Source organism: Astatotilapia calliptera, chromosome 2 (assembly GCF_900246225.1).
Source record: "Astatotilapia calliptera chromosome 2, fAstCal1.2, whole genome shotgun sequence".
Lineage (NCBI taxonomy): Eukaryota > Metazoa > Chordata > Actinopteri > Cichliformes > Cichlidae > Astatotilapia > Astatotilapia calliptera.
In genome coordinates, this window is record NC_039303.1 from 30,527,818 (window position 1) to 30,551,330 (window position 23,513).

General features: G+C 39.8%; 1 protein-coding gene across 4 annotated transcripts; it reads left to right on the plus strand.

Moving 5' to 3' along the window:
- The first annotated feature begins 8,062 nt into the window (after nt 1–8,062).
- On the plus strand, nt 8,063–23,308 carry hrh2a (histamine receptor H2a). Of its 4 annotated transcripts, XR_003273422.1 has the most exons (5): nt 8,063–8,101; nt 17,544–18,985; nt 21,256–21,427; nt 21,783–21,967; nt 22,510–23,308. XR_003273422.1 is itself a non-coding variant. In XM_026180321.1 (4 exons), the coding sequence occupies exons 2-4, from the start codon at nt 17,965–17,967 to the stop codon at nt 21,799–21,801; spliced, it is 1,212 nt and encodes a 403-aa protein (XP_026036106.1). In that variant the 5' UTR covers nt 8,063–8,101; nt 17,544–17,964; the 3' UTR covers nt 21,802–22,098. The 4 variants fall into 4 exon arrangements, 3 of the variants coding, with proteins under 3 accessions (XP_026036106.1, XP_026036125.1, XP_026036115.1); XM_026180321.1 differs by lacking the exon at nt 22,510–23,308 and having other exon boundaries at nt 21,783–22,098; XM_026180340.1 differs by lacking the exon at nt 22,510–23,308 and having other exon boundaries at nt 17,544–18,970; nt 21,783–22,098.
- Nucleotides 23,309–23,513: the final 205 nt, after the last annotated feature.

Consider the following 23,513-nt stretch of genomic DNA (forward strand, 5'->3'; position numbering starts at 1 on the left):
ATTTACTTATATCTTATCAGTAAGAAGTATTTGCTTCCTCTTGCTCCTTTTTGAACGGGAAATGGTCAGCTTTTTGGTTTTTGGTTTTCCTTGTGAGTAGAAAGGCTTCCAGCTATTTTGTGTTTATTTGTTTTTGTATGTATTAACACTTGTTACTTACATTTTCGAAATAAAGATTTGGCTGATCAGTATATTTTTTTTTCTGAACATAGTGTTGACATAGACTAGACACTACACACGCTGGTCACTTTATTAGTTATACCTTGCTAGTAGTTTTGGCTTTGTTATGGCTCTATAGATTCAACAATGTGCTGGAAATTTTCCTCAGACATTTTGATCCATATTGACACGATAGCATCATACAGTTACTGCAGACCTTTTTCCATGAGGAAAATCTGCATAATGCAAATCTCAAAGCTGCCCTATTGGACTGATCTAATGACTATGGAGGCCATTTGAGTACAGTGAACTCTTTGTTAATATTACTCTTAGATAATATATGATGGCATGCATATACTTGCTCAGTAGTAGGAAAATAAAGACATCCCACAGGTTGTTATTTACTCTCAAAACATGCCTATTTTCTTCTCATCCCTGTGATGCGTTCAAGGTGCACATGTGATGATGTTTCATCACTCAAGAAGACAGTGAGCATAAAAAGTAATTGTTTTTAAAGTAGGAGGTTTCAAATGCAATTTCAAATTCTTTCCAAGTAGCTCAACAAATCCAAATCAAATACACAAAAACGTTTCTGTTTAGTTTGGCATAAAGTGTGTCAGCTAGCTAAAAGTATTTCCTTGGGTGAGCAAACAAACAATGTGCAAGCCTGAGAGATGGAGAAAGAATGAGTACAGAAGAGGAAGATGAGAGACTATTTTCAAAGGTATGCAGTGCTCAGCAAGTGCCATTTACAGCACATGACCCTTAGTCTGATTTGTTGGGTCATGTGACTCATGGGTGGAAAATATGAATTCTTGCCAGCTAGCTGTCATCAGGGGCTGTTTGTGACTCAGTGTATATGAAGAGCCAACCTTGTTTCTTTCTCTGTCCTCACATGGTATGGAGGCGCTCTGACTGACGCACTTCAGCTCCTATAGTCACCCAACAAAGCATATATTGCAGCACTAATTTACTCCTCTTTTTGTTTCCATCTCCTGTAAATAAAATAGGTAATGCATATCCTACTTGTATAGAATCCCTCTTTTGTCGCACGCTAGAGTCCCTTATAACAAAGTGGGTGCTAATACCAACTACTAAGGACTAAGTTGCAGGCAGGTTTGGAGGGAGATCACCACCTGTTGGTGGTTGCTTTTGTTTCTATTTGGCCTGGGTCTGTTATTGGAGTAATGGTAAATTTGACGTGTTCTGTAGAATGCCCTTGTGTGAGGCAGTTGTTGCTTTGGCTGTATGGTTGACTTGCTGTCGGGTTATTTTGGGATGGTATCGATAGTAGAGGAGTTTCTCTAGATTAACTTTCCCTGCAGGGATAAGCAACTCGGTCTACTTGTGGGCTAGTTGGCTTGCTCTTTTATGTTATTTTGTGCAGAAACGGATTAAGACCTTGTGTCACTTTCCTGTCTAGGTGAACAACAGCATAGTTGGAACTTAAATGACGCAAGTGGGCTTTGTGTTTTAAGTATATGTCATGGGATGAAGACTAGGGTTGAGAGGCAGTTAGCTGGGTGGGGGGATGTTTCAGCTTGCCATTATTGAGTGGTGTGTCCTGGTTTGTACTGTGGTAGCAAATAACTAGTAGCAAAGTCAGTGCTAGTAGCTTTTTTTCAGGTTGAAATGATGGCTACAGTAGCAGAGTCTGTGGATTATCTAAGTGAGGCGATTTTGAATAAATGTAAAAGAGATCAGTGTTGAAGATTGTTGTACGTTTTAATCTTTACAGACAGGCTTTTAAGGATGCTTTACTGACTGCTTTAACAGCTGAGTTGGTGTAACAAAACTATTAGTTGAAACAGTCTAGTGTTTCAAAGCATGATGATATGGTTACTGAAGAAGGCGTGATGGGGTCGCCAGTGCAGGCTTGAGTAAGTTCTACTTTAAGTTTTGGTGACTTGACTTTTGAACAGAGAAGTAGCTCAGTCTAGCACTGGCTTTAGTCCAAATGACTTGGGTTTTGGTCACAATGTTTGAGGAGTGCCAGTCTTGGTAGCCGAGGATCAGTCCGCCAGGGTCTCCGCTCCTGGCTGCCACCCGGCACACGATGCACCCGTCCTCTTCGGTGCCTCCTGCGGGTGGTGGGCCTGGGGGAGGATGGGCCCATGTCCCCTTTTCGGGCTGTGCCCAGCCGGGTCCCATGGACTAAGGCCCGGCCACCAGACGCTCGCCCTCAGGCACCCTCCCCGGGCCTGGCTCCAGGGATGGGCCCACTCCGGGTCGGGGATGAGTTCCTGCCCCAAGTGGAGGAGTTCAAGTATCTCGGGGTCTTGTTCGCGAGTGATGGGAGAAGGGAGCCGGAGATCGACAGATGGATTGGTGCTGCAGCCACAGTGATGCGGACGCTGTACCGGTCCGTCGTAGTGAAGAGAGAGCTGAGTCTAAAAGCAAAGCTCTCAATTTACCGGTCGATCTACGTCCCTACCCTCACTTATGGCCACGAGCTGTGGGTAGTGACCGAAAGAACGAGTTCGCGGATACAAGCGGCGGAAATGAGCTTCCTCCGAAGGGTGGCTGGCCTCTCCCTTAGAGATGTAGAGGAGGTGGTTCGGGCATCTGACAAGGATGCCTCCTGGGCGCCTCCTGGGTGAGGTGTTCCGGGCATGCCCCACGGGTAGGAGACCCCGGGGCAGACCCAGGACACGCTGGAGAGATTATGTCTCTCGGCTGGCCTGGCAATGCCTTGGTGTTCCTCCGGATAAGCTGGAGGAGGTGGCTGGGGAGAGGGAGGTCTGGGCTTCTCTGCTTGGGCTGCTGCCCTGGTTTTACTACCACACTGTTCACCAAACACAGCAAACCTTCACCATCTTATCCAGAAGGGTCACCTCTTCACCCTCACATGGAAGAAGTAATCTGATTGGCATGGTGGTATGTTTGAAGCAGGTCCCTTGTGTAGCGCTGGGACCCAGTCACGATGTGTTTCATCCATTTTATTGGCTGGTTTGCCTGCAATAATGCCAATATCTATCCTTTCCAAAATCCTTTCCAAGCCCACCCCCGTGACATCACGTTTCACACACGGTTGCTGTACATATACAGCCAGTGTTAAAGCTCACAGCCCGACACACACCAACACAACAGCATAGATAGCACAGACGTCAAGGCGGCGAGGCGTGATTGCGGGTGCCGCTCAGGTGCGTCCGCCTCCCCTGCCGTGGCGCTACAGGCCACGCCCCGCCACACACATTAACCAGTTAAAATACATATTTAGGCAGAATTTTGTAAATATCTATTTTTCATCTTTTAGCAGCATAGTGCTTTTTTCCCAATTATTTTTTTAAAGTCAGGTTAAGGCTCCAAAAGCACAAAGGCGATATAAGGCTGGTGGCTCTCAACAGTTTTTGTTTGCTACATGGATCATTTTAGTTCAGCTGGGTGTCTTTCCTTTTGTTATATTTCTTTAAGAATTCAAAATGTGTTAATTACATAAATAAAATGTAATTTTCTCTGTAGCACTTCATGGATTTAAGCAACACACCTTAGTTGTTCACACAAAGCATAAAAGTAAAACACAATATATACAGTGTTATCTTCATTTTAGATGTCAAAAAGTATTTGCGGCTCCCAGTGTTTTCTTTTGCCTGGAAACCGGGTCCAATGGCTCTTTGGGTGCTAAAGGTTGCTAACCCCTGGCCTAGGGGACCAAGCGTTGACCCTTTGCCTCTTGTTAATTCGCCTTTACAAGGAAATGTGTGCTCCTACTATTTTCACCAGTTCGTAGAACTGAACTACATCATTTCTACTCCGGGGAACTGCTTAGATCCAGTTGGGAGTAGTTGGAGAGGTCTTAGAGAAATCTAAAGGTTTCGAACAGGGTTATCTTAAGTGTCTTTGAATAATCTTGATTTTAATGTTAGGACATATAGAATAGCATAGCCCTTCCCTTCTAGAATAATCTAGAAAGGATGGGTTATGCTCAATTATTACACTGCGTTGTTGTTCGATGTTCCCATCCACTTTGACACCACATGCTAGAGAAATTGCATCCTTTATCACACCAGCTGAATTATTTTCAGTTACAGTTATGCCATTTGGGTTGAGAAATCCTCCTGCCACATTCCAGTGCCAGACGAACTGCATCATTTCTGGTTTGGAAGGGTGTGCTGTATTGATATGATGTAGTTTTATATAGCAACACCTGTCAAGATCATCTTAGGTGCATCCAGGCTTTGTTCATCTAATTAAGGCAAATGTTAGAATGAGTCTTGCCAAATGTGAGTTTTCTAAGGCCACCTATTTGGTTAAGGTGGTTGAACAAGAGAACGCACATCCCTTCAGAGCCAAAGTGGAGGCTCTTGAGTTCCTTCCTACCACTACTAAGAGACAATGTCAGTGATTTCTTGGAATGGAGTTTTACCATGAGTTTTTAAAAAATTCTCTCCTGTGGTTCCTCTAACTAATGTAACTCCCAAAGTTAAGTTCTAGTGGTGAGATCACTGTCAAAAAGCCTTTGAGGACATCAAGGCTCTTCTTGCTTCTGCTTCAGTACTTGCAGGGTCATCTTATCACAGTTTCACGAAACTAACTGTAACTTATTAAGTAATTATGTTCTCCACGTTCCACTGCTACACCAAATCAGCTTGAGTAGTCCGGCCATTCTTGTCCGATGTCAACATGGCATTTAAATCCAGAAAACTGCAGCTCACTGGATATTTTCTCTTTTTGGGTCATTATCTGCAAACCCTATAAACCCTAGTGTTGGTTGTGTGGTAAATTCCTAGTACATCTGCAGATCTGTTGTTTCACCTCATCTGGATAGTCTGATATTTCAGAAACCAGCAGCCATCCGAAGTTCAGTGTCACTTTAATCACTTTTCTTTCTCATTCTCGTGCTCTGAACTTCAGTAGGTCATTCTGACCATGTCTAAATCCCTAAAATTGCTGCTACATGATTAGATATTTGCGACAGCGAGGAATTGCACAGGTGCACCAAATAAAGTAGCCAATGAGTATATGGGGTTTCACTGCCAACTACCTTTTGCATACTTTCTGCCAGCTTAAATAGTTTATTTTATTATTTTATTTCTCTAACTTGCTGTAAAAGCACTTGAGCTAAAAGGCATCCATCCACAGCCTTATTTTTAATATGCATCACAAACAGAGCCATTGGCAGTCCTAACTCAGAACTGACTCCAAGTTAGGAATGCCAGTCAGGCACTCGCCACCATCTACGAAATACCAGAAGGTCCTCTAGAAATCTTGTTGTTATGGAAACATGGTGTGAGACTGAGACATGCTATTGATATAACACTGAAAAAAGGTGAAATATTAGGAATTGGCACCTAGAAATGACTGACAACATTTGTGTACACAAAAAAGGGCAATGAGAGAAAAATAGATATACGAAGTGAGAAGGAGAGAGAGATAATGGATGACAGAAGATATGTTATCTCATAGTTTTGTAGTGGAAATAAACTGGAACTCAAGGAGGAGGAAAATAAGGTAGGGCTTAAAGGTGCATAGCATGGAATAAAAAAGAGATGCAACAGAGATTAACTGATGTACAGCTGAAGGAATAAAAAGAAGCAGCAGGCAGAGGGAGCCTCTCTAACAGGAAGAGAAAGCACAAAAAACGAGACAAAGGGAGACTGAATTCTGTCCCAGCTATGATACGAGCTAGGCCACGTGCACTGAGACGGGGAGTCAAAAAAAGGAACACAGTATGAAAAGAGAAGTGACAATGACTTTTGATTGTTCAGACTGAAGTTTGGAAGATAAATTAGCATTGGAAAAGAGATCTAAGCCACACTAGAAGCCAAAGCATGTGAGAAATAGGCACAAAGGCTGACTAAAAAACTGCGCCAGAAATAGGAAGATTGATTTAGAAATCTCTCTGACCCAATGGGTCACTGATATCCAGTGTTGGTCAAGTTACTTGAAAAAAGTAATCAGTAACTAATTACTGATTACTTCTCCAAAAAAAATAATCCTGTTACTTTACTGATTACTTATTTTCAAAAGTAAGTAATTACTTAGTTACTTAGTTACTTTTTAAAAAACACGATTTACAACCTGAAGAGGTGATAAAGCGATAGATCTTTCAGCCCAATTCTACTTTTTCTACATAATCCATCATACAAAATGCAATCAAATGGAAAAGTCTATTTTTTTAACTTGTTTTATCAGTTTTAATCTTTTAACTTTATGCATCAAGCAAAAATTTAATTATATGCAACATTCTCTGACTTGAATAAATTAGTTTAACATTTAAACCTATTTTCTACACATTCCAGCACATAAAATAAAATAAAATATTTTTTGTGTTTACACTCATTCTTTCAAATAGATGCAAGTAAAACACAGCAGAAAATAAATAAAGTCAAAGACTCAGCGGTCCTGTTGCTCTATTTTCACCTGTAAAGCAGGACTGCGGTAGGCGGAGGTTTACCCTGGTGCAGGTGTGCCGTGGTCAGTTGAAGAATCCGCGAGTTTCTCTGTGAATTTCCCATTATGTCGTTGCGCACTCGGTGCTTGCTTGGAAGTTTAGGGGGTTTTTTTCGCTGTAAAAAGAAGTTGTCATGGTCCTGGGTCGTTGACCCAGCGTTTTGTGTTTTGTGACTATTTCCCTCTGTTCTAGTTATTCTGTGTCCTCCCCCCTTGTGTCCGGTTCGGGTTCTAGATTTCCTGTTTTACTTTGTAGGTCTGTGTCTCGTTATGCCCATTAAGTTCCAGCTGTGTCCCCTCCTGTGTGCCATTTCCTCATTACCTGGTGTGTGTATTTATAGTTGGTGTCTGCCTGTGCTCCTCGTCGGCTCGTCTGCGTTCATCCATGTATCACTGCGTTCCTCCGTGTAGCTCTGCATTCTATGGTGTTTCGTTCCTGTCTCTGCGTCTCTCTGCCCCGCACCCCTTTTGTATGGTCTCAGGTTTGTCTTTAGTTTCTCCCAGTTTAGGTTTGTAATTGCTCATGTTGAGTTGCCTGTTTTTGCCACCACCACCACCTTGTAAATAAACATCACTCTGTCATCAGTTCGCTGCATCTTGGGTCCTCCTTTTCCTCCACACCACACGGCTCCCTCTGCCAGCCGTGACAGAAGTTTTCTTCCCACGCACGATGGACGCTAATGTTTTTGTCACTTTTTATGGAATCAAACTAAAAGTAAGGTCAGTGCTTCCACGCTTTAAACGCTGCACGCTCATACTCTCTCCCACAATCGATATATGATCCACTGTTGATCTGCACACAGCTGTTGTCTCTAACGGCGCACTCGTTTACGTCACTGTCGTGAGACATTCTCGCAAAAAATCATGGTTTTAGTAACGCAGTAACGCAGCGTTCCTACGGGAAAGTAACTGTAATCTAATTACCGTTTTTGCAATAGTAATCCCTACAAGTAACGCGTTACTGCCCATCTCTGCTGATATCACTCGAGCCCATCTGGTTCCAATTCTCAGAGAAAGTTTATAAAGCAGAAGAATTTAGATCAGTAAGAAATATTAAGGCAAGAAACGACACAAGCGCAAATACCATGCCTTCCTGTATGAGTCTCTCAACCCATACTGGACTTATTGGGCATTCCATTAAGGCTGAATACAACAGGTTGCCTAATTTATTCAGGTAATATCGGCCAGTCTGGATCAAACTGTTGAGGAGAATCTTCTTTGTTCTGGCATATGGCACATACAATTTATAAAATGTGACAAGAGAATGGCAGTGTCATTAAAATAATTTCAAAAGCAAATTACCCTGAGGAGTTGAGCCGACAACAATAGGAGACGCACAGAGAGCAAAGGGAAAAGAGAGAGAGAGAGGAATGGAGCTGTACGAGGACTTGCTACTCCCTTCCTCTTTCTCTCTTCTCTTTCCCACACACACTTACACACTCGTTACGCACACAAATGCACACACTTCACGAGCAAGACTGTGGTTCGCTCTGGGAGCAGAGCAGTGTAACGAGGGCAGTCATCACAGACAAGGAGAAGAAGCGCTGAGGTGAGTGATAGTTTCCTAATTTATACTTGCTGTTTAATATGTCTTCAAATTTAAACGAGCAACGTGTGAAAACACGGCGAATGCTGTAGCCAGGCAGCATAATCAAGTTTGAGTTAATATTTGATCTGCACTGTGTTATTTGAGTGCTTTTCAGCAGCCAAGCAAGAATGCTAATTAATAGAAATAAAAAAGTTAAATTCATTTAAGATTGGTCAAATAGGTGATGAAACTGTATTTAATTGACAGCACAGTCAGTGCAAATTCAATTTAAGTCTCTTTTTATGGTCTGATATCAGATTTTCTTTATAGTTTATTGCATTTAAATGCAAAGATGAGGAGAAAAAAAAAGTATAGAAGCAGTACGTATGTGGGCAGTGACGTGGTCATGAATAGAAACTGTCAGATGTCAGAGGTTTGCAACTGTGTAGAATTCAGCTGGGCCACTTCTGAGCCTGATGTGAACATGTGAACTAGGCACAAAGACAAATATACAAAGAGGTCATGTAATCAGTTCTGAATATGAGGAAGTGAGATTATTCTTTGTGTGATAATTTCTCTTTTACACTTTGAAGGTCTGTGACATAACAAGACATAACAAATATGTCTGCGTTACATATTAGCATGTACTTGTTAGCATGTACATTACTATGCATTGTCCTATTGTCCTATTATCCATAAAGTCTTCCTGGAGTTGCTGATAAACAAAATATAATGATTTTATCCCTTAAACTGTAGGAGTATTGGGAAATAAAATCTGATAAAAATCAAAATAATTAAATTCCTGATTCTATTTTTTCAAATTAGTGATTTCCAGAAGGTTACATTTGGTATTTATAGGCATTTAATATTGGCTATATCTAATAATATTATTTTGTTGTAAATCACTTTGTATATAAGAGATTACTGAGGCAATCTGGCTTTTAACTGTTGCACTGGTTTCATTGATTTTTATGGAGTTAAGGAAGGACTAGCTATGCTCTTTCAGCCATTGTGCAGTCACGTCTAATGATACCCACTTTGTTTTAAAACACCATTGCTGTTTCTCTGAGAGACATGCAATATCATACATTTAAAGCAAGATATACAAACTCTGACTTAAGCTGGCCTATATAAAATTAAAGTGTGCAGTTATTCAAATAAAGGTCGCCACATACACAGCTCAAACTGGATGTTACACCTAAGTGAGCAAAGAACGAGAAACGGTTACAAGAATAGCAAGAGGATGTGGTTTAGTGTCATGACATGGTCACTGCATCTTATTTGCAGTTCAGCAGTTCAGAAGTTCCCTTTCAAATGTGCTGCTGGTAACTGTATGAACTGTATCAGCTGTATCCCAGCTGATACAGTTGTGTGCAGATTTGGTCTTTTTTTTTTTTTTTTTTAAGTCTGTGTGTGTCTAACCCACATTACACAACATTATTTCTGTAAAGGACTCTATATGGCTGCAATGATAACATGACAGATGTGATCTGGCAAGGTCAAGCATGACATATTGAGTTCAATCAATCACCCCCATGTGACCCAAACTTGCATTTGTGTGTTTGTGTGTGTGTGTGTGTGTGTGTGTGTGTGTGTGTAGGTGTGTGTGTGTGTGTGTGTGTGTGTGTACGTGCGTGTACCACAGCAAAGCATGCTGTTAGTGTCTATGCATATTTTATGCGTCTGATCCCCCTGTCTGTCTGCAGTCGTGTCTGTCGCAGTGTGTTTCATTTCCATGCTTCATCAGGATTCCACAGCTTTCCTTCACTGGTTAGAATACACAACAGCTAGCCTACCAAGCACCCAAGACCAAAGGACAGAAACAAAGGCAAGCAGGAAGACAAATGTGAACACATACACACAGACAAACATGCACGCACATTCACAACAAAGCAGACAGCCACAGATTGCTTTGCAAAAACAGAGGAAGTCAGTGAGCCAAGTACTTGATACCCAATTAAACTGTATTAAGACGAATTAAAGATTTGTATTCCTGATTGTATTATGTTTCTCTAATGGACGATATATGCACATGATCCACGAGTTACTTTCAACATCAGTAGTCCTCTTTAGCACTAGACAAATGTTTATTGATCTGATGATAGTTGAAAAAAAATTACGTTTTCAGAATCGCACCAGCTGCCGTACAGTCTAATCTTCTTTTTGCCGTTGAATAATTTAACCACTTAGCTGCTGTCCAATCATAATCAAATAAATATGGTACTCAAAAATGCATGAATTCATAGCAAAACAAGAGATTTGATTCAGCACACAATCTCAGGCCATTGCCACACTTCCTGAAACATAAATGAATGTATAGCTGAGTTATTCCTTGGATCCATGACTAGTCGGTAGCAACCAGTCTGAAAAGGCAATTTCACCCCTTGCAATTCAGCAGGGGGTGAAATTACCTTTTGGAGTCAGTTGAGAGGGTAGATTAATCTAAACGTATTCAAAAGACATTACATTGCATTTATCACAATAGATGTGATTACTTTGATTACCTATTGGGATGATGAGGAGCATCCATTTATTATTAGTTTATTTCTAAAAAGACGCATCTGGCGAACAAAAAAAAAAAAAGAGGTCAGAGGATGAACACTTGGTATTTGGAGAATATCACAATTTAGGCAGAGAGTCCCAGCTGAGAGATAAATAACTCCATTACTCATCCCAGAGCTTAGACCATGTCTGGTAAAGAGCCACTGTTCTAAGTACTTTTCTGCCTGCCTTTCATCCTTATACCCAAATTGGACTCTTTTCACAAGCTTGCTGAGTAAAGAAAGATCTGGGTGAGACAGGATGAAGCCTCTTCAGCTCATTTATATCTCCCTACATTGAGAAGACAAAGACAGGAAAATATTGCTGCAATTAACAGTTAATCACTTTATATTTCATCTCTCTTAAGTCCTCAAAATACTGGACGTCACCTTATTAAACACAGGATGAACTCTTAAAGTGCTGTTTTCATATCCACAAACCCATGCGACCCTTTTCCTCAACACCTGAAAACATTTTTTTTAAACTGTTGTTTTGCAAGAAACTTCTGAGGATAGTGCAGCCTTTTATATCCCGTGGAAAACAAAATACTCAGCAGTCATTACAATCCATTACGGTCCTCAAAATCCATTACCAAGACATATGTTTTGGGTCATGTTAGTGTGTCAGTGCAGACCTACATGTGCATGCATGAATGTGTGTTATTATATACTGCATACAGCTGCAGTAGCACTCACCATTGCTTTCCATTAGGGACAACTAATGAGTGGTTTGTGAAAGAAAACAGATGGTCAGTAATAAAGTGTCTAAATGAGGGATTTTTTTTTAAATCTTTTTTTTTCTTTCATTTTTACACATCATCACATTCTGTTTCCCAGCATTAAGGTGAATGACACTGACTGACTTTATTTTTTACTATCTACACAGACTATTGGTGACTTTATACTGATGAAAGACAAATGTACGTGGGTCTTTTGCATCTTGTGCTAAATAAATTATGTGTTTACTATAAGTGACTGGTCAAGGCTGTATAATAATATAAATTATAAAATTAAAACAAATGTTTATGCAAAGATAAACACAGGAAGCAAGCATAGTTAAGTTCTCACACATGCACTGTGACATGGGAAGTTGAACTAATGCACTGAGCTCAGAGCAAGTAAGAAAAGCACACGCATACATAGCGTATATATACATTTTCTGTATGGTATGCCCAAGATTGTGATAAAGTTGCCCTTGTTTTAAAAAAATGACTGTAAGGCCTGTAAGGCCTGTTTTGAAAGCAAGCCAAATCTATTTCTAGCTCTCTGCAAGAAAATGTGCATGAGAGACAAAGTGAGTGACACATTTTGATGATGTAAATAGGTGAAATTTGGGGTCTGTCTGTTGTTCTGTGAGACATAAAGGCTCGTGCATTTAGGAAATGCACTTCATGCGTTAGTGGCTCTGTTATCTGTGTTTGCTCTGGATCAGGGGTAGGCAACTCCAGGCCCCGAGTGCCGGTATCCTGCAGGTTTTAGATCTCACCCTGGGTCAACACACCTGAATCAAATAATAAGTTCATTACCAGGCCTCTGGAGAACTTCAAGACATGTCGAGGAGGTAATTTAGCCATTTAAATCAGCTGTGTTGGATCAAGGACATCTAAAACCTGCAGGACACCGGCACTCGAGGCCTGGAGTTGCCTACCCCTGCTCTGGATGTAGCTCAGTGCTGAGTAAGTCATAGAAATGTGCAGATTAGAAGAGTTCAAAGATTACAGATTTGGTGCTGGTTTCTGTGAAACCAGATTTAATTAAAACATTTCTTTCTTCCTGTCTTGATTTGAAGCCATCGGCCCAGAGTCTCAGCATCTTTATCTAACATGATAAGCAAGTGGCACTGAACCAAGTCTGGCAAATCTCCCATTATCCATTACAGTGTTAGAAAACAGAGAGGCAAACATTACCCACCACCTATTGACGCAACCACATTTAATAGACACACATTGCCCACACACAATCTCTCTTACCTATCTAGTAGTGGTTTTCCACATTCCACCAGGCACACATTAAAAGCGTAAGCCGACATCTCATTAGTGTTCTCAGAGTACAAATACCGCTCTGTAAATCTGTAAACAAGGTCTATGTAGAAAACAAAGCATTAACGTCTGGATGTAAAGCTTTGAATAATTTGTCATTCAAGGTTGTTATTTATTAATGGAAAACTACATACAGTACTGTGCAAAAGTCTTAAGCCCCCCCGCCCCCCTTCATTTCTTTCTAATTTGCTTCCAAGGAGACAGATTTTCTTGTAATTTTGGATAAGTGGTCTTGAACAGTTGTTTTCCAAGCTTTCTGAAGGTCATTCGAAATTTCTTCTTTGACAATTAGTTGTTGATTCACTCATCTCAGTCCAGTCCCTGTCCATTTTCAGAGGAAAGCTTTTATGTTGTTTTGTTTATTTGACCCCTTAACACTGACCGATGAATTATTTAAGCATAAAAAGACACCTAACTCAAGGGATGAACCAACGTTGGGTCTATTCATTACAGACTACTTAGCAATGAGGAGAACCAATTTTAAACTAAATTGTATCTTTAGGTATTTTGTTATTAGCAGCCTGGTACAAAAGCACATCATTTTTTCAGTGTTCTTTAGATTAATCTATGACGAAAGGCAAGTTTGACCCCCCAAAATAGTATTTTTACGTCATTCCCGAAGATGTGTTAGCTGGTGGTATATCGCTGCATGGTGTGCAGTGTGACCTTTAAAAAACTGGAGAAAACGTGAGATGTGGAGAACAAAACAAGAATGGCTTTAAAACTACCTTAGCAGATGAACAGTATGTGAAGTCATGTCTTTTTTTTAAAAAAAATGCAGAAAATACTGCAAAAGACCTGATACAGAATCTGTGAGATGCATCTTGTCCTTCAGTTGATTCATCTACTGTTTGCTGAATCCTCATCAGAATGGGCACTGTGAAGATGCCATTCTATTTCTTGATATATATTTTTAAAATGTTTTTATTTTTATTGTTATTGTGATAGGACAGCGGGGCAAATGTCACGATCCTGGTTCTTATGACTCTGTGTTTTGAGTTTTAGTTTATTTTGATGTTTATGGTATATGGTTAAGTTCGTTATTTTTTCTTTTCATTTGTTATTAGTTTCCTCTTGTGTCTTCCAACCCCTGTTAAGTCTCCCTTGCCCTTCATGTGTTTCATGTCTGTGTCTTATGTTGTCAAGTTCAGGTTGTCATGTCTGCGTCTCATTATGTTTCCTGTTTTATTTTGAAGGGGTCCTGTGTTCCTATGTTCAATGTTTTTAGTTTTACTCTCCCCTTGTGACGTCATTATGTTCATGTGTGTCAGCTGTTTCCCCATGTGTTTCCGTTTCCCTCATTATCCTCCTGTGTGTATTTAGTCCGTGTGTCTTCAGTCATTCCTTGTCAGGTCGTCTGTTGTTCACGCCATGTTCTTTACGCCAGGTTTCATGTCCAGGTTTTTTCATATTGTGGTTTAGATTCCCCAGTTTAGGTTTGTGTTAATTTTGCTTCAGTTTGCCTTGCCTTTTGTTTGTACCTTTTACCAGCCTCATTAAATGGCTCGCCTTTTGTTAACATTCAAGTTTTGTTCCCTGTTCCTTGGAGTCTGCATTTTGGGTCCTTCTCATCAATTCATACAGTCTGCCCTCGCCAGACTGTGACAGGCAAAGACAGGAAAGCTGGGAATAAGATGAAGATAGGACACAGTGTATAACCTTTGGGCACATTTAAATCAGGACACTGCATTAGACTTGCATATGTGGGTCACATGCTAGTAAGGCCAATAAGCTTCCAGTGGCCATGAGGAAACGGGAAAGGAAACAGGTAGAAATGTGTGACACTGAGGAAAAATGTACTGAAAATCAGTCGCTGCAGGTCTTACAAATTGTTGTTATCTGAAAAATGTCTAATTAGCAGCAGCTTCATGTTTCAGCATGATAATGATCCCCTCCATGCTACCAATGCAATAAAAGGATACCTTGATAGAAAAACACATAATGGAATACTGACCTGCCCAACCTGGACCTCAAATCAAAGCAGTGTGGGATCATCTTGCCAGAAAATGGAACAAAAGGCAGGAAACATCCAAAGAAGAGAATATGAATGTCAACCAAGAAGCCTGGAGACCTATTCCTGAAGACTACTTGAAGAAATTACAAGAGAGTTCAGGCTGTGCTGAAGAATAACCACTCTCTTTTTGAATTATACTTGTCACCGTATGCAGTACTTATACCATATTTCTATTCAAGTTTGCATGTTTCAATAAATCAGTGCACTCATCACCCATTTTCCCAGCAAAATATAGAGAAATGATGGGTGGTTTAAGACTTTTGCACTGTGCTGTGTATTACCATTGTGGCACAAAGTCACTTTAGAAAGTATTCAGGTCCCTCCCATATGGAAAAGATATATATAAATCTTATAAAGTTTGTATCTGTCTTGTGTGAAACTTGTATGAAAAGCATATAAGTGTGAAAACAGATATAAGATCCCTTGAAAAATTATATAATGAAACTTGTATGTTTTGGATACTTACTAAAACAATATATGAAAGTAATGCGAAAGTGGCCACTTTCATGAGTAATCACATATAAGTTTTTACTATTTCTTTTCCGTATGGGCTGCCATGTTTGTTTTAGAAGGCTGGCGTAACCACAGCATTCGAAAAAGAAGTTCCACTTCCTCTGTGATAGAAACACTGAACCTTCCTGATGTTCCTGCAGTAGCGAACAACCTGTCCTGTAGAGAAATAAATCACATCTTTAGCAACAGCCTTTTACCTTTTGTCACCATCTATAGACTCAGACTCAGGTTGAGATAGACTGTAAAAGATATAACTTAGAGGGAAAGCCAATGCAGAAGTGCATTAAACTTTGATTCTTCTAATCATCCAGGTGAGAATACAACTAGTATAGGAAGCTAGACCTCAGCAAAGCCTGTGCATTATCACACAGTGCCGAGACATTTACCTGGTGTTGCATCATATTCACAATAAATGTTTGAGCCCTAGATCTGGTTTTCCCAGTGCCTTTCAGAGTAGAGTTCTAACCTGTGAGTGGATCTTTCCTCCAAAAGTTAACAAACTCCTCCAACAGGTGTCCAAGGGCTATTTGACCCAAGCAGGGAAAAAGTATCCATAGCTGGCAAGTTTTGGTATTTCAGGTAATCCTAAAACTCCCTGACAGCTATTTCTATAAGCCAATAATTTCCCAAACTTTTCCTTTTCCTTTCTGAATATGAACCTCGTTCCTTGTTCTGCTCACAAGACAGTGAAAGACTTCACTTCTATCCATTTTTAATTAAAAAAAGATTTTTTTTTCAAGGTTTTCTGCTTTAAAATTTAGTTTGATTTAGTAATAACAGTTTTCAGAAGTGCTCCTAAACCCTTGCGGTGATTTCCACCTCAATATTGTGTATTATGGATGAAGTGGCACCTGAAGGCCTGAACATCACGGCCATTTAGTCATGGTCTTTGCCACTAGCATTCAGAGATTGCTCAATTTTTTCTCTCTCTCTCTCTTTTTTTTTTTTTTTTTTTGTTAAAATTCCTCCCTCGAAGGAAGGGAGCATATTATTGGTTCTGTTGGTTTGTCTGTCTGTCTGTTGTTGGCAGTCTATTGACCACAGTTTTCAAGATATAATTTTCAAATTTTGTGTGCTGGTGGATTTAAATGACATCTCGAGCTGATTTAATTTTGATAAAATTTGAATCAAGTTGGTCATGGGCACAGCAAATGTGAAAACCAGTGAAAACTTCATATTAGCAAAAAATAAATAAATAAATAAAATATCTATGGATTGTCTTCAAATTTCACAGGAATATACTAGGAGAAATGAGTACCTAGGTTGGCTAAGCATTTTACCTTGACCATCATTTTTAGCACCCGAGGTCAATGTTGTCCTTGAAAAAACATTTGAGAAAACATATTGAGTAACATATCATATAAAAGGGCAAAAAGAGAGTTGTACAACAAACTTTTTATTTTTCACTATGATGCCTATCACGACACAATGATGCCATAACAGACTGATGTCATCATATTGTAATAAAAACATAAAACTTTAGCAATTGCCCTTCGTGGAGGAGTTGTACTTTCTGAGTGCTCTTGTTGTTATTATTATATATTATGTTAATAATATCTTGCTATTGATAGAAAATTTGCTCACATATTGTTTTACAGAATCTTTTACACACTCTAGTTCTCTTTTTATATCCAGTCATATCAACAATTAGGCTGTGTATGAGACGCCCTTGATTTAAATATTTACCGAAAACTGAAAGATATTTTTCAGATTGACTGTTTGTTTGAAAACAGGTTTGTAAAATGGAAGCATAAAAGAATACAGAGTGGCATACATGTAAAATATGATGATGCATGTAATGAATTAATTATGTGCAAGCTCACAATGAAATAATTAGCATCATGCATTATACATTTAAAACATTAGGTGTAAGACATGCATGCAACCATCTAAAGCTGCACAAAAGTGAAGCCATTGCTGGTGCTGTAGCATATGTAGCACTAATTTCAACCTTAAACAACATTTCAACAGGTTAATATGTGTCATTTTAAAGACACACTACTGAAGTTTTCAAAGAAGAAACAACAAACTCTCTGGCAAACAAAATCTGAATTTACAAGCAATTAAATGCTCCTTCACATGACCTCCTCAGTTCAAACAGGACAGGATCTTATCAGTGTAACCCAGTTTGTCCTAATATGACATCTACCATTTGTTTGACTAGCTGCCTTTGCTTTAATATTGCAGGCATTAAAGGGTTATTACAGTAGTAGTATATTAGCAGTTACATAACATAAATTACAGTTACAACCAATTTATAAGAAAGCCGCATCTTTTTGACGTGTGAGTGTAGAAGTGTGTCTGTGACTGTACGGCATAATGGCTTATTAATTGTACTTTTTGTCTTTTCCCACTAGGTGTCACTATATCCATATGAAATGGTGCTGAAGACAGAAAGATGAACCATGAACCACTGTTAATCAGCCTTGCAGACATAAAGCCGTTCAACAACCAACCAACAGCCAGTCGGATTTTTTTTTTTTTTTTACTGTCATTAGTATGTATGGAAAATCTGTTCTTATCAGTCCATATGATACTTTTTAGGTTTTTCAACAACAGGAAACAATCAGTTACTACCTACATTGGAAATACAGGGAGAGCTGGAGATAAAAGAATTACATGTGGGTGGCCAAGATTTTAAGTGGCACTTAATCAATGAGAGTCCTTGAAGTAACCATCCTTCATCTGATTAAAATCTGACACAAAAACAGGACAATGGTTCACATAAAGCAGCGGTCATGATGTCGTCTGATTGACTCCAGTGAAGTAACAGCAATAATGTTGTCCAAAGTAATGCTGGCCTTCATCTTGATCCTTCTCATCCTCCTGACTGTCGCTGGTAATGTACTTGTGTGCCTGGCTGTCTGTGCCTCTCGACGTCTCCGCTGCCTCACTAACTGTTTCATTTTGTCGCTGGCTGTGACAGACCTGCTGCTCGGCCTCTTAGTCCTCCCTTTCTCTGCTCTCCTACAGCTAAATGAAGAGTGGCCACTTGGCGCAGTCTTCTGCAACTTCTATATCTCCATGGATGTTATGTTGTGCACTGCCTCCATCCTCACCCTTCTGGCAATCAGTGTCGATCGCTACCTGGCAGTGACCATGCCTCTGAGATATGCATCACTGGTGTTACCGTGGAGAGTTGCTGTAGCCATGGCGAGTGTCTGGACTGTGTCTCTGGCCGTGTCTTTCTTGCCCATCCAAATGGGATGGAACACCGTTAACGGGACAGTGCAGAACCACGGGCCTTGGGCTTCGGAGGGGAAATGTCGTTTTGAACTGAACAGACCGTATGTGCTTACTGACTCTCTCCTCACCTTCTACCTGCCTCTGGTGGCTATGTGCTGGACCTACCTCAGAATACTTCGCATTGCACGTGCACAGGCCAAGCGCATTGTCAGTGAACGGCCCACTTGCATCACCAGCTACAACTGCAGGAGCAATTCTTCCACTACCACCACTGTGATTTCCAGCATTACAGTTGTGGCACTGCGGGAGCACAAAGCCACAGTGACACTGGCAGCAGTGATTGGGGCTTTTGTGGTGTGCTGGTTACCTTATTTCATCCTATTCACAGTGCTGGGCTTACAGGAGCATCCAGACCCTGGCACAGTGCCAGAATATTCCATTGTGCTGTGGCTAGGCTATGCCAACTCAGCCCTAAATCCAATCCTCTACGGAGCCCTCAACAGGGACTTCAGGTCAGCCTATACCCATCTACTGAGATGCCGATGCCCTATGTACAGCAGGTGGAGGAGCCAGCAGATATCCCCTTCTGTATCAGCAGGTAAAGCTGTTCAAAGTAAGTAAAAGTAACATTTGTACTTTTATAGCTGTTTTCCAGATTAATATCACAAACTACTACAAGATACTAAAAGCACTTGTAAAAGTGGAAAGTGAATCTAGTGTTTCTATTAGCCCATGCATAAATTTATCAGGGGCACAAACAAAGATTTCAATTTTCTCCTCATTATGTTAGAGAAAAAGTTGGCCGTCAGCCATCCAACACCTGTACAAGATCTGTAATGTAGAAACATATGGGGCTTAAAAAGAATATACAGCTTAATGACATCTGTGCAGCAGTGGTAAGAAATATCCTTAAAAATGCATGCATCACCATGTTCTGAAGAGGGAACTGATATAACAGAAATGGTAAAGGCCCCCAAAATCAAACCTTGTGGCACACCATGGATAGAGAACTGGAAGAAGACCAAAGGATCATCCAAACAGATATGAAAAGAACCACTACAAAGTAGAACCTGATACACCCACCCAGTATCCCAGTCTATAGAGCATAATGTGAGGTTCAGCAGTATCAAAGGAAGAGGTTAGGCTCAGTGGGTGAGCAAAGAACAACAATTTTGAGATTGGTCTTAAAAGTGCTAAGAAGAGAAAGATTAAGCTTTAAAAAAATAATTTTTTTTAAAAAAAATATGTGACTAAATAAGCAGGGACTTGATCGGCCATCACTGAAGTTCGATTACAGTAGGCACATAGGAACCAATACTAGTAAATGAAACATTTTTGAGTTGCAGGTAAAATATCAAGAGAACAGGAGGATGATGTCAATAACTCAATTAATTTCAACAGATAAAGAAAAGAAATAGGTAAAAATCTTCAAATAACAGGCTCAGCTGGGGCAGGAACAGACAGTGAAGATGCTGAATTATTATTATTTCTCACATTTCTGTTTTTTGTTTTTTTTTTCCTGCAGAGAAAGTATGAACATTTTCATAATTGATTTTTGAAATATTTGTGACAGCAGGTGGAGCAGGAGTAACAATATCACAATGTCAAATAAAACCCTAGGACTACCTTTGGTCTTTGAAACTACCGTAGGTTTGAAAAGCAAGCAGCCATTGTATTTCTTCTGAAGTTTTAAAACAAACTAAAAGATTATTTAAATGAAAGCAATGAATGGGTAAACAAGTTCAACTTTTTGACGAGAACACCTTAAACCATAAATAAATTATGCAAGGAGAAGAGTACGTCCTCATTTTTAACAGGACATACTTTATCTAAACTGATAAGACAATGACTGATATAACATATATTAAAGGATTAACATTGTTATTAGGGGATAAGAATAAATTGAAAGCATAAAAAAAATATCAGCAGAAAAACAATTTGAAATTTGAGACCTGAGTGGGGAGAAAGGCACAAATACTTTTTAAAAAGAATACAGTGATGATCAGAAATAAAAATGTTCCTAAAACAAATCCAAACAACATTTAAACTCAAAGTACAAACAAGCTCCAGTCTGTGTCCTCTGGTATGCGTGGGGCCATAAGCATGCTGGTAACTCGTGATGCTGATAAAAGCTCTGGCAAAGACGTCAGAGTTGTCATTAATTTGTATGTTAAAATCCCCAGTTGTAACCAATCTGGAAAACTTCATGGAGCATGGTATACCACAGCACAATACAAAGGACCCTTCTTCATGACTTTAATCAGCTGCTTCAAAAAATATCCAACATTCTCTGAACAACATTAGAACCATTTTCAGACTGCAGCGAGACCTCCTCCTCATTCGCTGTTGGCTAATGAGGGTGTAATCACCCGGGCAAACTCTGATGAGGGACAAATATTTGAGTCACACTGCCAGGTTTAAGTAAGGAATAAAAAAATCAGTTTCTTGGAGAGTACAAAATCAATAAAGCTGAGTTGGCTGGCATGGTGGTGAAAAGGTTAGCACTTACAGCAAGAAGGTTTCTGGTGTCTGGTTTCCGTGTGGACTTTGCATCTTCCCTTTACCTGAGTGCGTTTCCTTCAGGTATTTCAACTTAACCACAGTTCAAATACATGCATTTTAGGTTAATTTGTTTTTCTAATTTGGCCATGACAAAAATGGCCACGGATGTGAGGTAGATAATGTGTTTAAAGCAACAGAATAAAACCTTGTATGAATATATGGTTAAATGTGGCTTGTAGCCTAAAGTCAGTAAGACTACAAATGCACCAGTCCAGTTTTTGGTTTCTGACTGTTTTGTATAAGACAGCAAACATTATAGTGTCAATACATTTTACAGTATATCCTTATCCCCAGTTTCCATCTTACCTTGAATTTCCTCAGCCAGAGACCAGCTTACAGAGGTAACGCTGCTGTGCGGCCACACCCCTGCCACCTGCAGAGCAGGTCTAACACATCAAAACGTCATGCTTCAAGAAATGAACAGCAGGACAGCCACAACATCTATCCAATTTGCAAATGGCACTGCTACCACAGATGTCAGTGGTGATGGAAGGTAAATTATTATTCAGGCTATTGTTACATTATGCTTCATAAACATGAATACAGAATGCTGCAGATGAGTTTGTGTCAGCACTGGTGTTATTGCCTGCACAGTCATGACTCAAACCTCATCATATATGAATTGAGTACTTAAAAAAAAAAAATCATGCTTTGCATCCAGACTGGAGTGACAATGCTGCAGCACCAACATTCAGATGAATGTGATGCTATGAAAAAAGCTCTATATGATACCCTGCTTTCAGTATGTCATTGCACTAAATCATATAATGTGTTTCTGTCATACTCTGAAAAATAAAATCTTCTCACTCACACAAATGCACATATATGTCTTTCTTCATTCTTTTCAGTGAACCCAGGTTGTGCTGAGCTTGTGCTTGTGAGGTGGATGGTGTGCTTACAAAACAACCCAGAACAGGAATCCATCAGGTCGATGACAAAAGGGCAACAAACAGACAAAAGATAGACAAAGATGTACAACCCCCTCTATTTGGAAGCATCCAGTATCACAGTAGAAACATCCATAGTACATCATGTAAGTAGAAATACATTCTGACATCCCTATAGCCCCCACAAACCAGTCCAGCTGAGAACAAACGAGCTGTAATACACACATCTTAGCTGTGTCATCCGCAGCATATCGGGCCATATTGCCATATGCTTATTAGGCTGAGAAATTTGCTTCCAGAATAAAGGAGTTACATTATCCAGTTTCACATCCTGTTATCATTTCTTTCTATGCATTTTGTGACTATCATTGACTTAATTGTTCATTTTATGTGCATGAGCTCAAAGTCTGACTCAGTTACAACAACAAAGGACAAAATCTGCGCCCATATTGCCGACAAGAGCACAGAGCTCTGTAGCAACAAGCACACATACGAGTGTGCGCAGACACACAGTCCATCAAATCTACATTAAAGCACATAATCATTCGAACATGTTTGCCATCCAGTAATTACTTTAACCAGATTCTACAAGTTCTCTTTTAGTTTATTACATAATTTTATTGTTGTGATTTTGGGTCAGCTGTCTGATCTGTACATTAATACTGCAGTATTCTTTTTGTGCATACAGCTATTTCCTCCACAGGACCCGTCCTACCTCCTGAAACTTTTATGTGTAGCCCCGTATGTATGTATACATTACCAACGGTGAGTGAATAGACGAGCAAACCTTTGCTCCTTTTCATTTGTGTCTTTATGAATACAAAGATAAGGATCTCTGCAACTCTACGCCTCATCGGTAAGAATCAACTGCACACGCACAGCCAGCTCAGTCCACCCAGGACCAAACAAATGATGCTGCTTCTACTTGGACGGAACTAAAACTGAACTTGTTTAACACAATTAGTTGACTGCAGCCAACTGTCACTCAGGGCAACATATGGCCCTAAAATGCTCTTAATCAGACTAACTGTGGATAGTAATGAAGCACAGCAGGACCCAGTGAAGACCAGCCAATTAACTTGTTGTTCATCAATTTTATGAAGGACTGGATATTTTATATCCTGACACAAGAGTGCACTCCAGTGGGAATACAAAATACCACGTCTTCAGAATGGGAAAAAAAGGAAGAATTGGTGTTAAATTAAAAATGTTCAATAAAATGAGATAACGGAAGGGAGAAGGTGACAAATAGACTCTCGTTACACTTATTTATGTGTTGATAAATATGTGACCTTTCAATGTGTAGCATGTGAAATAATGTTATGTGTAGATTTTAAAGAATGGAGCCCCCTCCATATATTGTTTTACCGTTTATCATTTTGTGGTACAGAGCTGGTAAGTGTAAGCATCGAATCATACTGTAAATGTAACTATGGACTGAATAAATGGCATGCACTGTTCCTCAAAAAGCAAACATACCAATAAAGAGCAGCTCAAATAAAAAATATGATACATACCACCGTTTTTGGAGACAATACAGGCCGTTAAGCATGAACAGATCTTATCTTGTGGGATGATGCAGAAAACGTGTGTGTATGGTAAGGAACACAAGCACATTGGAAACAATTCATCACAGCTGTCAGCAAACATCGCTTCAAACTGTTGCCACATTAACACTTAACCTTCTCCATT

Bases quoted from the DNA above. Each gene is read 5' to 3' on its own strand.
- hrh2a (XM_026180321.1), top strand. From the start codon at position 17,965: ATGTTGTCCAAAGTAATGCTGGCCTTCATCTTGATCCTTCTCATCCTC. The intron at 18,986-21,255 runs GTAAGTAAAAGT...GAATTTCCTCAG, and splicing joins AGCAGGTAAAGCTGTTCAAA to CCAGAGACCAGCTTACAGAG.